This window comes from Rana temporaria, chromosome 3 (assembly GCF_905171775.1).
Source record: "Rana temporaria chromosome 3, aRanTem1.1, whole genome shotgun sequence".
NCBI lineage: Eukaryota > Metazoa > Chordata > Amphibia > Anura > Ranidae > Rana > Rana temporaria.
The window spans coordinates 362,716,426-362,732,152 of NC_053491.1; the positions used below are offsets into that span (position 1 = coordinate 362,716,426).

Consider the following 15,727-nt stretch of genomic DNA (forward strand, 5'->3'; position numbering starts at 1 on the left):
CTCCCACCATCCCTGCTTCATTTTAATTTCTATTATGGAGACTGTAATACCAGGACACACAAGGTAAGTGGGGGCATTATAAGAAGCTAGGGGCCAACTCGCCCAACAATGTTCTATCTATAACAGTTTAGGAATGAGTCGTCGTCCCCCCCCCCCCCCCCCTTTTTTTTTTTTTTTTTTTTTTTAAGCCCATAAGGCCCCAGCTAGGCCCTCTAGGTACCCCTCTGACATTTCTCTAGCCTGTTTTGTGATGCTCTCGGAATTTGTCCAGACACCCAGCACAACATGCCATGGCGGATTCATACATTATCTCTAGAAGCTGCGTGCTTGGCTCCCTGACGGGTGACGATCTGCCATGGTGCTCGCTGCTACAATGATTAATGATCTGCTGTCTGCAGAATACTAAGTCTGCCTTCTGTAACCAGCGGAGAATATGTCAGAGTGCTGCTCCACGGGGATGGTGTTTAAAGAAAAACAAAAAGCGAAAATGTGCTTTCTTCACATAGTCACTTACTCCTCCATTCTTCCTCCATTTCATCTCGCCAGCTTTTCAGAATTTGGTTCCAATTTTTGCAGATGGTTTTTGTTCTGTCTCTAGCCTGATCTCCTCCTTTTATTTCCCGTTCGCAGGAATTGGAAGATGCGCTGTATCAAAACGACGTGGAGTTTCTAAGTGAGCTTGTGGCGAGTCTTCTTCAGGGCTGCTACCAGCGCCGTGATATCACGTGAGTGCCATGCGTTTAAAAAGGTCCTGACACATCAAAAGTTACAGCAGTGATTACATTTTTCAGAAAAAAAAAACATTAAAATGTCACCAGTAAGCTTCAGGAATCGAAAGTTTGTATCTTTTGTATGAGAGCCAAGTTCAGGGTGCTGAACTTGGCTCTCATTTGGAAAGATTTCAGCTAATGTACTGACAATGTCCAGTATCTACAGTAACAAAGGTATAAAGACCTGTAATTTTCTTCGTAATGAAACTGACTGAATAATTTTGAGTGTTGCAGCTTATGCATATGTCTTGGCCATCGTCTTCCATAATCCTCGTCCTGCAGCTTTCTGATACCTGAGTGTATTCCTCTTTGCAGGGCGCAGACCTTTCATGTGTACCTGGAGGACATCATCAGCTACCGATGGGAACTAGAGGAGGGAAAACCCAACCCCTTCAGGGGAGTCAATTTCCATAAACTGCCACTGCGCACTAGGGTGGAGATTCTGCACCGACTCTGTGACTACAGACTGGACGCAGATGATGTGTTCGAACTCCTCAAGGTATCTGTTGCTGTTTTATGGAGTCACTTCGCTACAGTATAGGTGGGAAAATGTTGCTAGACCATTGTTTTCCATTTTCTGATTCGCTGGCTGTGAATCGTCAAAAGCATGCACCCAGTGAATGCGGAGCTTCAGCCCGCCTACTTGTTCTGTTTCAGTGGTATCAGGTGGTGGTGTAAGGATGAAGTTGACAGCTCTGTAGTTGCTTGTGGCCAGTTCTTGTATTTGTGACTTGACAGGTACCTCTAAAGGTCCTAGGGCTCAATTCACAAAAGAATATTGCCTGAGCTAATTGGATCACGTGACGCATGTTTTCCAGTTATCGCATTCGTATTTTAAAATGCCAATTCAATCAGCTTATGCAGTATTTGCTGCACAATTGAAAAATGCATGGTAAATACCGCATAAACTAAAGCTAAACAAAGTCACAAAGCTAAATACATTTGTTGAATATGTCATGGTCTAGCCACGTGTTCAAGGAATTGTATAGCACTGCTTGTTAAGAAGTTGGCACCCGCTAGCATGGTTGTTAAGGAGTGGGCAGCTGCTGCCTCCTTGACAACCGATGAGTCATCGACTCAGTTGCTGGCAAAGAAATGAGGGGGGGCAGGATCTGCGGGCATTCTCGGATAAGGGTCTGGTATGTAATTTTTTTTTTTTTTCATTTTGGCATTAGCAAGAATGACTCCAGATCCTGCACCCCCCCCCCTTCCCATGTGAATGAGTATGGGGTACCAAAAAAGTGCGCAAAGACACAACACAAGTTTTGTACAAGTCCTTTATTAAAAAAAATATATATATATATTTTTAAATACAGGACTTGAAGAAAACTCGTGTCTTTGCGCACTTTTTTGGTGAATGGGTAGGAGTACTATGTACCCCCATACTCATTCACATGGGAAGGGCATTCTGGGGGCATTCTCTTGGATAAGGATATGGATTTTATTGGCTTGGGCCCATGCAATGAGGGAAGCTAATGCCAAATGAGAGAGAGAGAGAGAGAGAGAGAGAGAATTCTTTGTGACTTGAGCCCACAGTCATTAGTGTTAGGGGTTTATTTGTTTTATATATTTTTTTCATTATACAGCAAAAACCCCCACATAAAACATATCCATCCCATATCCCCACCTATCATCAATACAATAACAAAACCTAAAAAAAGGTGCTTTTTGTGATTGCCTCTGGGAATGCAGTAAGGGAAAACAAAAGGTGTGATCTGACACTATAGCAACAAATACAGAGCAGTCATTGATCAGTTGGGGACTTCTTTTCTGGCAAGAAAATGTTACAGTAGCTACCAAGCAACTTCCAGCTATCGTTTCTGAAGTGTAACATTAGAAATTAAGTAAAGATTGTGATTGGTTGCATGGGCATTTATAGGCCCCAGTCTGTACCTGATTTGTAAATATTGGTATAACACAAGCTGTAACCAGCGGTGTGTGCATGCTAGAAATGCCCATGACGCCCTGCTTGTTTCCAGTATATGGGAGTCACATCAGCAAAGTTGGCTTACGTTTTACATCGGTAAATGTCGTATTGGATTAGTACTGTCATAACACGTATTCTGTTCTGTGTGTGGTAGGGTCTGGACGCAGACAGTCTGCGCGTGGAGCCCCTCGGAGAGGACTCGCAGGGGAATCTGTATTGGTATTTTTATGGGACCCGCCTGTACAAGGAGGAGCCATCATGGGAGAAGCGGCAGCGGGCGCTGGAAGAGTAAGAAAACGCACTTATTATACTTTTTTTTTTTTTTCTTATACCACTACAGCCCTTGTACCTTTTTTATACCCGTTATGAACTAGATACTAGAACCATTTTTACATTGCCTTATGGGTTTGTTTTATTTGAAGTTAAACTGGTTATCTTAAAGCTGAACTAAAATCATAAATTTAATTGTTCCCTAACACTTCCATTCATGGAATTCTGTGAATAAGTGTCTCTCAATTTCAAAGCCGCACTGGTGTGAACCAGGGCTTAGTAAATTACTGTATGTAATCCGTGACCCTTGTGAGGCTACATTTTGATTGCTTCTTCTGCTGCATAATACAAAGCATTTCCCATGAAGAGGGGCTAGACTTTACATTCTAACTTGGATTCTCTATTTTCCATTGGGACAAAGGATTAAACATTTTAAATAAAAGAAAATTCTATTTATTTCCTGTTGTACAGTGCCTTAAAAAAGTATTCATACCCTCTTGACATTTTCCACATTGTCATGTTACAAACAAAACCATACATTTATTCTATTGGGCTTTTATGTGAAAGACCAACACAAAGTGGCACATAACATACCTTTTCTTGCAACTGTATGTAAAAAAAAAAAGTGATTTCTGCACAAATTGGTCATAAAATGTGATCTGATCTTCATCTAAGTCACAACAATAGACAATCACAGTCTACTTAAACTAATAACATACAAAGAATTAAATGTTACCATGTTTTTATTGAACACACCATGTAAACATTCACAGTGCAGGTGGAAAAAGTATGTGAACCCTTGGATTTAATAACTGGTTGAACCTCCTTTTGGCAGCAATAACTTCAACCAAATGTTTCCTGTAGTTGCAGATCAGACGTGCACAACGGTCAGGAGTAATTCTTGACCATTCCTCTTTACAGAACTGTTTCAGTTCAGCAATATTCTTCAGTTCATCACTTTCTTGAGGTCATGCCACAGCAAATCAATCTGGTTGAGGTCAGGACCCTGACTGGGCCACTCCAGAAGGTGTATTTTCTTCTGTTTAAGCCATTCTGTTGATTTACTTCTATGCTTTGGGTCGTTGTCCTGTTGCAACAGCCATCTTCTGTTGAGCTTCAGCTGGTAGACAGATGGCTTTAAGTTCTCCTGCAAAATGTTTTGATAAACTTGGGAATTGATTTTTCCTTCGATGATGGAAATCCGTCCAGGCCCTGATGCAGCAAATCGGGCCCCAAACCATGATGCCCCCACCACCATACTTCACAGTTGGGATGAGGTTTTGATGTTGGTGTGCTGTCCCTCTTTTTCTCCACACATAGTGTTGTGTGTTTCTTCCTCAACTTTGGTTTAATCTGTCCACAGAATATTTTGCCAGTACTGCTGTGGAACATCCAGGTGTTCTTGTGCAAACTGTAAATGTGCAGCAATGTTTATTTATTTGTTGGACAGCAGTGGCTTCCTCTGTGGTATCCTCCCATGAAATCCATTCTTGTTTAGTGTTTTATGTATCTTAGATTTGCTAACAGCGATGTTGGCATATGCCAGAGATTTTTGTAAGCCTTTAGCTGACATTATAGGATTTTTATTCACCTCATTGAGCAGTCTGCGCTGTGCTCTTGTAGTCATCTTTACAGGACGGCCACTCCTAGGAAGAGTAGCAGCAGTGCTGAACTTTCTCCATTTATAGGCAATTTGTCTTACCGTGGACTGATGAACAGCAAGGCTTTTGGGGATACTTTTATAACCCTTTCCAGCTTTATGCAAGTCATGAATTCTTAATCGTAGGTCTTCTGAGAGCTCTTTTGTGCGAGGCATCATTCACATCAGGAAATGCTTCTTGGAAAAGCAAACCCAGAACTGTGTGTGTGTGTGTGTGTGTGTTGTGTTGTTTTTTTTTTTTTTTTTAAGGGAAGGGCAGCTGTAACCAACACCTCCATTCTTATCTCATTGATTGGACTCCAGTTGGCTGACACCTCACTCCAATTAGCTCTTGGCGATGTCCTTAGTCTAGGGGTTCACATACTTTTTCCACCTGCACTGTGAATGTTTACATGGTGTGTTCAATAAAAACCTGGGAACATTTAATTATTTGTGTGTTATTAGTTTAAGCAGACTGTGATTGTCTATTGTAACTTGAAGATGAAGATCAGATGACATTTTATGATCAATTTGTGCAGAAATCCATATCATTCCAAAAGGGTTCACATAATTTTTCTTGTAACTGTATCTGAAAAGTGTGGTGTGCATTTGTATTCAGTCCCCTTTTACTCTGATACTGCCTAACCCATATCTAGTGGAACCAATTGCCTTCAGAAGTCACCCATTAGTAAATAGTCTACCTGTCTGTAATTTAATCTCAGTATAAATACAGCTATTCTCAGAGGTTTGTTGGAGAACCTTGGTGAACAAACCGCATCATGAAGGTCAAGGAACACCCCAGATAGGTCAGGGATAAAGTTGTGGAGAAGTTTAAAGCGGGGTTAGGTTTAAAAAAATATCCCAAGCTTTGAACTTCTCAAAAGAGCACTGTTCAATTCATCACCTGAAAATGGAAAGAGTAGGGCACAACTGCAAACTTACCAAGACATGGCGGTCCACCTAAAACTGAGAGGCCGGGCTAGGAGAGCATTTATGAGAGAAGCACTCAAGAGGCTCATGGTAATTCAGAAAGGAGCTGCAGAGATCCACAGCTCAGGTGGGGAAATCTGTCCACAGGATAACTATTAGTCGTGCACTCCACAAATCTGACCTTTATGGAAGAGTGTATGAAGAAAGCCATTGTTGATAGTAAGCAGTCCTGTTTGTAAGAAGCCACGTGGGGGACACGGCAAACATGTGGAAGAAGGTGTTCTGGTCAGATAAGATCAAAATTAAACTTTTTGGCCTAAAAGCAAAACTCTGTGTGGTGGAAAACTAACCCTGCACATCATCCTAAACACGCCGTCCCCACCGTGAAACTTGGCGCGGTGGCAGCATCATTGTGGGAATGCTTTTCTTCAGCAGAGACAGGGAAGCTGGTCAGAGTTGATGGGAAGATGGATGGAGCCAAATGCAGGACAATCTTAGAAGAAAACCTGTTAGTCTGCATAAGACTTGACTGGGGCAGAGGTTCACCTTTCAGCAGGACAATGACTCCAAACATACAGCCAGAGCTACAATGGAATGGTTTAGATCAAAGCTATTTCATGTGTTAGAATGGCCCAGTCAAAGTCCAGACCTAAATCCAATTGAGAATCTGTGGCCAGACTTGAAAATTGCTGTTCAGACTCTCTCCATCCAATCTGACAGAGCTTGAACTATTTTACAAAGAAGGATGAGCAAAAATCTCTCTAGATGTGCAAAGCTGCCAGAGACATCCCCAAAAAGACTTGAAGCTGTAATTGTGGAGAAGGGTGGTTCTACAAAGTATTGACTGGGGGGGCTGAATACAAATGCACGCCACACTTTTCATATCTTTATTTGTAAAGTTTTGAAAACCATTTATCATTTTCCTTCCACTTCACAATTCCAATACATCTACGTTTTTGGTTGTAACATGACAAAATGTGGAACATTTTTAGGGGTATGAATACTTTTTCAAGGCTCTGTATCTTTAGAACAGGAAGTACATATAAATCTCCCCAGTGAGAAGACAAGATAAGTGTTCTTAAATCTTTTTACTTTATCCAAAATAAAATAAAAAATGCTCAGGAGAAACTAGACACCTTTTCTGTGGAGGCAGTTTATTCATTTTCTATTGGCCCTCTTTTTTACCTTTTTTCTGTGGGTCAGAGAAGGGGAGGTTTGTCTCCCATGATGCAGTCTTGGGTTTCCCTTCTGGTAGGATGTGTTGGTAGTAAAATGTGGTATTAGGGGAGGTACATAGCGAAGACCTTGTGAGGGGGGTCTGCTCCTGAGTGAAGGTTCTAATCATATTGTTGCTTTTTTCAGAGCCGCTGCCGTGCCAGAGAAGCCTGTGAGGAAGAGAGGGCGTCCTCCCAAAAAGAAGCCGCTGCTGGAACAGGCTGTGATCTGGTGAGTGATTTGGGGGGGGGAACGAACATCGGAGGCACAATGGTCCTGTTAAGATGCAGTGCAGCGTTTGCGATTGGCTGTTGTATTTGATGTCACATTTCTGTTACACAGCTAATCCAGCAACTTCCTTCCATGGGCCAGTGAGTTTAAGGCAAAACCATTGACAAATCTTTATTTTTTTATCTTTTTTAACCAATTCATTGTTGGTGGAACTCCAGCCCAACACTAACTGTATGTAAAGTGATTGTAAAGGCAGAAGGTTTTCTTTATCTTAATACATTCTATGCATTAAGATAAAAAGCCTTCTGTGTACAGTAGCCCCGCTAAATACTTACCCAAGCCCCATCTCTATCCAGCGATGTACATGAGTGCCTCGGCCTATACGGGACTCTCCCTGCTGTTTGGCCAAGACACAGCAGTGGCACCCTTGGTCCCCACTGCTGTCAGTTAAACTCATTTAGCCAATCCGGGGATAGAGGGGCATGGCCAAACCACAGCTCCGTGTCTGAATGGATACAGAGCTGCAGCTCGACTCGGGTGCCCCATAGCAAGCTCCAGCCAGGGACCCGAGAAGAGGAGGATCTGGGCCGCTCTGTGCAAAACCACTGCAACAGAGCAGGGGAAGTATAACACGTTAGCTCTTTTTTTTCCCCTATTAAAATAACATTTATAATCTTAATTATTTTCCCTCCCCCTTACTGCTAACTATCCTGTCTTATGTGTAAAAATAATGTGTATACTTAAAGCAAACCTTCACCCTAAATGACGTCTTGTGCTGGGTTGTCTTCTCCCCCCCCCCCCCCCCCCCTTCCCTCTCTTACAAATGGGCATTATTATTTTTTTCAAATATACTTTATTCGTGCTGCCAAGCAGCAACTTTCGCTTTTCTTGCCTAAGCAAAAGGGCGCCCAGCCCCTGTGCCTGTGCAAATGTGCTGCAGGGCTCAGTTTCTGAGCCCCCCCCCCCCCCATGGAGTTCCCCACGCATGCATGAAAACCCGCTGCATGTGTGCAGTGCATCAACTGGCTCTACTAGGGCCTGTAGGCACACCTGCGCATGCACAGTAATGGTGTTGCTGGAGAGGGGTGGCCAGAGTGGGACTAAAGTTCTGCTTTAAACTCATTTTAGTCCATGCCTGTCCAGTGACGTGATCCCCTGTGTCAGTAAGTGACGATTGCAGGGGAGAGGTGGGAGAACTTGACAACAGCTAGGAATTCTGGGAGTTGTGACATCACTCAAAGATTCCCTTGGTCCAGCTGTGGTCGGGGCTCCCTCCTCTCCCCTGCTACCCCCGGGTTTACAATTGCTTAAAGATAGATGAAGAAAAAGCACCAGCCGCGCTCCACTCTTGGCTACTCTTCACCAATGTTCCTTGATGTTTCACCACTCCTGGCTTGCGGATAGGGGTAGTCCATAGTTTAGAGTGCAGTGCGGCTGATGCATCTTTTCTTATTTCTGCTGGGGAGTGGAGATGAACTACAGTGGTCACATCCAAATTGTCCATGCACAGGAGGGGCGATTCGTAAGCGGAGCTGTGGATTTGGTATGTCTCCACTTAGAGGGAGATAAGATCACAATGTACAAATGCCTAAATGGCCTGTATAGTAAACTTGATGGAAAGTTGTACCCCCACAAAAAAACAAGGGCACTTTTACACCTGGCCTAACCTGTATAAAAAAGATCTGTGTACCTATCAATTTTTAATCAGCTATGGTCCGGTTACTTGGTCCTGCAGCTCCGGGTTAGGTAGCTCTTGATAACTGCTGTAAATGCCAGGAGCTGTGACCTCACCCATGAGCTCCCATAAATCAGTTGTTGTCGGTGCTTCCTCCTCTCCCTTGCAGCAGCCACACATGACCGGACAACTGCACACTAATAAAAGGCAAATGTACACATGTTAGGCAAGATAGGTAGCAGGAGGGAGGGTGGGAACATTTTTAGAAACTTTGGCTTGAATGCCGCTTTAACGAGAGTCTGCCATTTGTTTTTTAATGCGCCTGAAGTCCAATTTTAATGATGTATATGTAAATTGACCGTACTATACAAGTACCTGAAATAACTGGTAGCCGTTCTATTCCAGTGATAAGCCAGAACTGCCAGCTTCCGCAGCAGTGGAAATGGAACCACCCAGGAACGGTAAGATTACAATTTTTTTTTTTTTTTTTTTCTCCCTGCCTTTTGCTATGGTTTTGTTTTTAGGATCTATTAAGGCATTGCCTAGATGTGCGGACACCTCTCCAATCACTTGTCAAATGTGGACTTGCCAATAAAAAAAACTTTAACAAAGTTCTCCATTCTGAGATTTTTTTTAGCTCTGCTTTTGAAGTTTTTTTTATAAGATAAAGAATTTTCTCTACTCATCAGCCTCGTTGCTATAACCTCTTTCTGTGTGTTTTCTCAGTCGGCTCCCCCGGTGAGGGATTTTGGTGTCTACTTTGCCAGACGGAGGATGAATGGAGGAAGCTGACTGAGAGCTTCCGGGACAAGGTTTCCCCAAAAGAGCACCACCTGTATAAGATTCTAAGTGAAGAATTCCTCCCGGAGATCTGCAGTATGATATCTCAGAGGGTAAGTTTATGAGCATGCTGGGTGATGGGGATACTGTATCCGGCAAGGAGGAGAGGGGCTGCTGACTAACATCCTGTTTTTTTTTTTTTTTTTTTTTTTTATGCAGAACACAAAGGTCCAGAATAAGCAGGACCATTTCGCCTGTAGGAGGTTATCCGAGCATCCTGGGTTTGACGCTTTTCAGCGAGAGGTGGGTACCCATGGTATATGTTGGTGCTATAAAGGTACTTTTGCAGGGGTAAGAAGCAATAGCCTAATGAAGAATGGAAAGATTGTTTAAAGGTGTGGGTTCGCCCTCTGCTGGACACTGCTTGTAATTCTTATTTGCTTAAAACACAAATATTTTTGTTGCAGTGATCCATTCACATTAAAAACCTTATACTGTAATGCTCTCCCATAGTCACACATTATTATTATTAATATTATTATTGCATCGGTCTCTGCATCAGCGTATTCTACACTCAAATGTCCCCACAGTCACACACTGCTATTTATTTATGTAACTCTGAAATACACTGATCAGCCATAACGTCATGTCAACTGACAGCTAAAGTGAATAACATGGAATATTTTATTACAATGGCATCTGAAGTCAATTAAATATATTGGGCAGAAAGTAAACCTGTTGTCTGTAAATTTGATGACCCGTGTCCACAGCCAAAAGCTCCTACAAATGGGCACATGAGCACTCCAACTGGCAAACGGAACAATGGAAGAAGGTGGACTAGTCCATAAATCACATTTTCTTTTATATCATGTGGATGGAATGTGTGTCACATGCCTGGGGAAGAGATGGCACCAGGATACACTATGGTAGGGGCATCCAATTAGAAGTCCCTTGAGGCATAGCAATACTCTGACAGCCACAAGTATGACGTACAGAGGCATGATGGGACTTGTAGTTTTGCAACAGCTGGAGATTCTCTAATTGCATATCCCTGCATGGGAAGAGGCCAAGCCAGCAGAGGCAGTATGATGCAATATTCTGCTGGGAAACTTTGGGTCCTGCCATTCATGTGGATGTTGCTTTTGACAAGTACCAGCCACCTAAAAATTGCTGCTGACCAAGTACATCCCTTCGTGGAAATGGTATTCCCTGATGGCAATGGTCTTTCATCAGGATAATGCACACTGCAAATACTGTTCAAGAATGGTTTCAGGAAAACAGGGTGTTTTCAGGAGGAGGACTATCATTGGCCACTTCTAAAGCCAATCACAGTCCTGCTAGCCCCGTCCACCATCTGAAGGAAATTGACTTGCTTGGTTGCCACTACCAATTTCTGAAAGAAGGGATTTCACTGTGATTGAGAAAACCACAAACGGGTCACAGTTTGTGGAATTACTGTTGACCTTCTGGGAACTTTGTTGAACTTATTCCTGAACCTTTGCGTCACTTAATACTGAACCCCTGCACTCTGTGTACCTTTAGCCACAGCCAGTATTCAGCGCAATGAAAATCGCACCCAACTTTTGCTGCGACACAGTTTTTCTCAGCTCCAGGGGCCCAACTTATGATCCTGCACACTGGCCCACTGCTTCCAGAAAATGCCCCTGACCTGAGCTCATCATTGCGCATCCATTTCAGATGCTTGTTTGTGACATCACGTACATCCCATACATCATTACATACAAGCACAGAAGCTAGATGCGAGAGGTGGAACAGCAGGATGAGTGTGCCAGGACAGGTAGATTTGTCTCATCTCTGCTTCTTTTCACAGGAAGCAGAGGTGGAGAAAATGAGCAGGAGGGGTTACAGAGGTGGGACAGATGAGCAGGAGGGTTCAGTGTTGGGCCAGTTGAGAATACCGGTTTAGTGGTGGGACAGAAAATCAGGGGGGGGGGGGGTGTAGAGCAGTGGGACAGATGTGTATTAGATGCGGAGGGCTCAGTGTTGGGCCAGATGAGCAGGGGGTTTGGTGGTGGGACAGATGAGCAGGGGGTTACAGTGGTGGGACAGATGAGCAGGGGGTTACAGTGGTGGGACAGGAGAGCAGGGGGGGACAGGTGAAACAGATGTGCAGGAGGTACATTGGTGGGGAAGATGAGCCGATAGGTTCAGTGTTGGAACAGATGAGAAGGTGATTTAGTAGTGAGAAGAGCATGGAGATACGGCGGTGGAGCGACAGATGAGCAGTAGGTATAGTGGTGGGAGGGATGAGAAGGGGGGGGGGGGGGTTCAGCGGTGGGAAAGAAAAGTGCGGGGGGGTACAGTGATGGGGCATATGAGCAAGGGGTTACAGTGGTGAGAAGGATGAGCGGGGGGGGTTCAATGTTGGGGCAGATGAAAAGGGGGTTCAGCGGTGGAACAGAAGACCAAGGGGTTACAGCTGTGGGGCAGATGTGAAAGGGAGTGCATTGGTGGGACGGATGAGCAGGGGCTTACAATGGTTGGGCAGAAGAGCAGGATTAGCGGTGGGGCAGATTTACAGGGAAGTACTGTGGCAGGGAAGAGGAGAAAGAAGGTGCATTGGTGGGACAGATGAGTAGGGGGTTATAGCGGTGGAGCAGGGGGGTACAGAAGTGGGGCAGATGTGCAGAGGAGAAAGGAGGTACATCGGTGGATCACATGAGCAGGGGGTTATAGTGGTGGGGCAGATGAGCAGATAAGTTTAATGTTGGGACAGATAAGGAGATGGTTAAGAGGTGAGACAGATGTGCAGAGGGTTACAGTGGTGGGGCAGATGTGCAGGGGGTTACAGTGGTGGGGCAGATGTGCAGGTGAATTGGCTATGGCTGATCTGAGGTGTAACGATGCAGGAATTGGGGCTGATCTGAGACATGAGTGCAGGATGTTCATTTCTCACTACTAAAGTACTTTACAGCATTTTATTTTATAAAAAATCCTTATGGTGATTGAGAGTGTGAAGTTTACATTTTTTGTTCTAAAACCGGCATGCTCAATTTCTGTGAAAACATTTTTCGGTACACTGTGCTCAAAAGGTTGCCTACCTCTGGCATAGACAGGCCACACATTATTTTTGCATTTGGAACAGATAAAAAATGCTTTAAACTGTATATTTACCATATAATAATAATAATAATAATAATAATAATAGCACTTTAATACTTGTGGCCCTGTTAAAGCATTATTTGTGCCTTGCAGGGGGTGGATGGGTCTCAAGTGCAGGAGGAAGAGGAGGAGCGGCAGCTGTTGCTGGGGATGCAGAGGAAGGAGCAGGAACTGTTGCAGAAGGAGGAGAGGAAGAGAGCAATGGCGAACAAGGTCCGATCTGTAGAAGGTGAGTGGTCGGGTCCAGATCCTGTTACATTGTATTTTCTTATTTCCTGGGGTGTTGTGGCGATCAGGCCAAGGTAGGGAAGGCTAGAGCTCTCCCTTGTAACATTTTATTTTTGGCCCTGAAATAAATGTGTCCTGTTTCGGTGTGCAGAGCGGGCTAGAAGACGAAAGCTGCGAGAGGAGAGAGCCTGGCTGTTATCACAGGGCAAAGATTTGCCTCCAGAACTGACTCACCTGGAGCCCAACTCCCCGCTACGTGAGGACTACATTGTCCCCGATCTGTGAGTGTCTCATCTCCTATGTTTTTATGTTCATGATTTTAATTTTGCGTGATCTCCAGTAAGAAATGCTGTTGTTTCATAGTTTGCCAACAGCCCCAAAACTAGTGCTTTTTTATTAGTATTATTAGTATTCTACAGGGTTTATATAGTGCCAACAGTACACCCAGCACCTTTAAAAAGAGAAGGGAGACAGTACAGTCACAATACAGTTCAATATTAGAGGGTTAGAAGGGCCTTGCTCATAAAAGCGTACAATCTAAAAGGAGAGGTCAAGTGATACACATGGTAATAATTGTAAGAATGGGGGGTAGAAGTACTGGTGTTTGTTTGTTTTTTGGTGGAAGATGATTAGGTTTCCCTGAAGAAATTAGTTTTTGGGAATTGTCTAAAAGAGGACAGAGTAGGAGATGTCTTGACAAATTGTGGTAGAGAGTTCCAGAGGATGGGGGAGGTTCTGCTGAAGTCCTGGAGGGATGCATGGAAGAGGGTAGCAAGGGACCTAGAGCAGGTCTTGGTAGAAACAAAGGATGGCTTGGGTGATACTTTGAGAAGGAGTTGATGCAACGAAGTTTTAGATGTAGAATTGTGAATTTTATTATGCATCCTGAGTAAAAGGTAAGGCTGCTTTAATCAGAGCCTAATCTGGAGATTCTTGCCTTGACAGTGCTCCTTTTAAACTTTGACCTTGGGATACATTTTTAGGAATGTGACCACCCGTTTAAGGCTTTTGCTTTTCCATTAAGGCATAGCTGTACTGCACCAAGGCACGATTTTTCTGTTGTGGGAGAGCCAACTCCTGACTCTCTGAACATTAAGACTAATGCCACGTTCATTTTTCGGCATGAAAAAAACAACGTTTTAAAAAAATGTCATTTAAAATGATCGTGTGTGGGCTTCACATCATTTTTCGGGTTCTGAAAAACGACAATTTTGTTTTTTTAGAACATGCTGCATTTTTTAACCACGTTTTGAACTATGTCGTTTTTCGGGTTGTAAAAAATGATCGTGTGTGTGGGCTAAAACGACGTTAAAAACCAGCGCATGCTCAGAAGCAGGTTATGAGACGGGAGCGCTCGTTCTGGTAAAACTACCATTCGTAATGGAGTAAGCACATTCATCACGCTGTAACAGACAGAAAAGCGCGAATCGTCTTTTACTAACAGGAAGGGCGTCCTCCGCATGGAACTTCCCCTTTATAGTGCCGTTGTACGTCACCGCGCTTTGCTAGAGCATTTTTTTAAAACGATCATGTGTGGGCAACGTCGTTTTAATATTGAAGTTGGAAAAAACAATGGCCCAGATTTAGGTAGGGGCGCGCACTGATACGGCGGCGCAGCGTATCGTTTTTACGCTACGCCTCCGTAAATTACTGGAGCTACGCTTCATTCACAAAGCATTTGCTCCGTAATTTGCGGTGGCGTATCGTAAAAGGGGCCAGCGTAAGCGCGCGTAATTTAAATGATCCCGTAGGGGGAGTGGATCATTTAAATTAGGCGCGTTCCCCCGCCGAACGTACTGCGCATGCTCCGTCGGGAAAATTTCCCGACGTGCATTGCTGTAAATGACGTCGCAAGGACATCATTGGCTTCGACGTGAACGTTAATGGCGTCCAGCGACATTCACGAACGAGTTACGCAAACGACGCAAAATTTGAAAATCGCAACGCAGGAACGACGTCCATACTTACCATTGGCTGCGCCTCCTAATAGCAGGAGCAGCCTTACGGCGAAAACGATGTAAAAAACGAACGTCGGCCGCACGTACGTTTTGTGAATCAGCGTAAGTATGCAATTTGCATACTCTACGCTGACAACTACGGGTGCGCCACCTAGCGGCCAGCGTCAGATTGCACCCTAAGATACGACGGCATAAGAGACTTATGCCAGTCGTATCTTAGGCTACAGTCGGCGTATCTAGCTTTCTGAATACAGAAAGTAGATACGCCGGCGCTACTTGGCAATTACGCTGCGTATCTATGGATACGCAGGCGTAATTGTTTTTTCTACATGCCGAAAAACTTTGTTTTTTTTTTCATGACGAAAAATGATCGTGTGTACGCGGCATAAGTTAACTACACTCTGCCGCGTCCAGCTCTGATTTGCAGAAACTGGCTGTAGTGATATATGTAGAACTCGTAGTTGGGGTAAACTTTGTGGACTCTTTATTGATTTTTTACATGCAATGGATAGCAGTCACTGAGAGATTGAAAGCTCCCAAAATTGACAATGCTATGGACAGCATCATTATAAATGAGAGAATTCAAGATCCTCTGGCTGGGCTGAGATGTCCTCAGTTCATTCATCTTGGCAGATGCCAAAATTGTACCCTGGACTGCGTGTATGCGGTTCAGTGTACAGTGTGAAGAACTAGGTAAGGACAATCTAATCCAGAAGAGACCCAGTATAGCATGTCTCTTCCTTTTTTTACAAAAGAAGAAAAAAAAAAAAAAAGTTTACAAATGGTTGCCAAAGTTCTTTTTAGGATTGACAGACTCTGTTTTCTGCACTATTCACATTTTTTCCATATTTCTTCTCTCCTCAGACTGAGCTTTGAACTTGATGACCATTATACAGGCATGTACAAAGGTGAGGGGTGCCACTTGTTTCCTTGTCGCTGATTCTAAAAACCAAAGAGAAACCCATCTTTTGCAACAGAGTA

The 15,727-nt window shown here is 43.8% G+C and overlaps 1 protein-coding gene across 1 annotated transcript in view; it reads left to right on the forward strand.

The window, feature by feature from the left end:
• Nucleotides 1-15,727, forward strand: part of LOC120932717 (cat eye syndrome critical region protein 2) — an 80,910-nt gene that overhangs the window by 36,178 nt on the left and 29,005 nt on the right. Inside the window, exons 2-11 of the mRNA XM_040345331.1 lie at nt 631-725; nt 1,086-1,269; nt 2,852-2,985; nt 6,899-6,982; nt 9,063-9,118; nt 9,384-9,550; nt 9,657-9,740; nt 12,654-12,789; nt 12,940-13,069; nt 15,611-15,654. Of these exons, the coding sequence (XP_040201265.1) occupies nt 631-725; nt 1,086-1,269; nt 2,852-2,985; nt 6,899-6,982; nt 9,063-9,118; nt 9,384-9,550; nt 9,657-9,740; nt 12,654-12,789; nt 12,940-13,069; nt 15,611-15,654 (1,114 nt within the window). The remainder of the gene's footprint in view (nt 1-630; nt 726-1,085; nt 1,270-2,851; nt 2,986-6,898; nt 6,983-9,062; nt 9,119-9,383; nt 9,551-9,656; nt 9,741-12,653; nt 12,790-12,939; nt 13,070-15,610; nt 15,655-15,727) is intronic.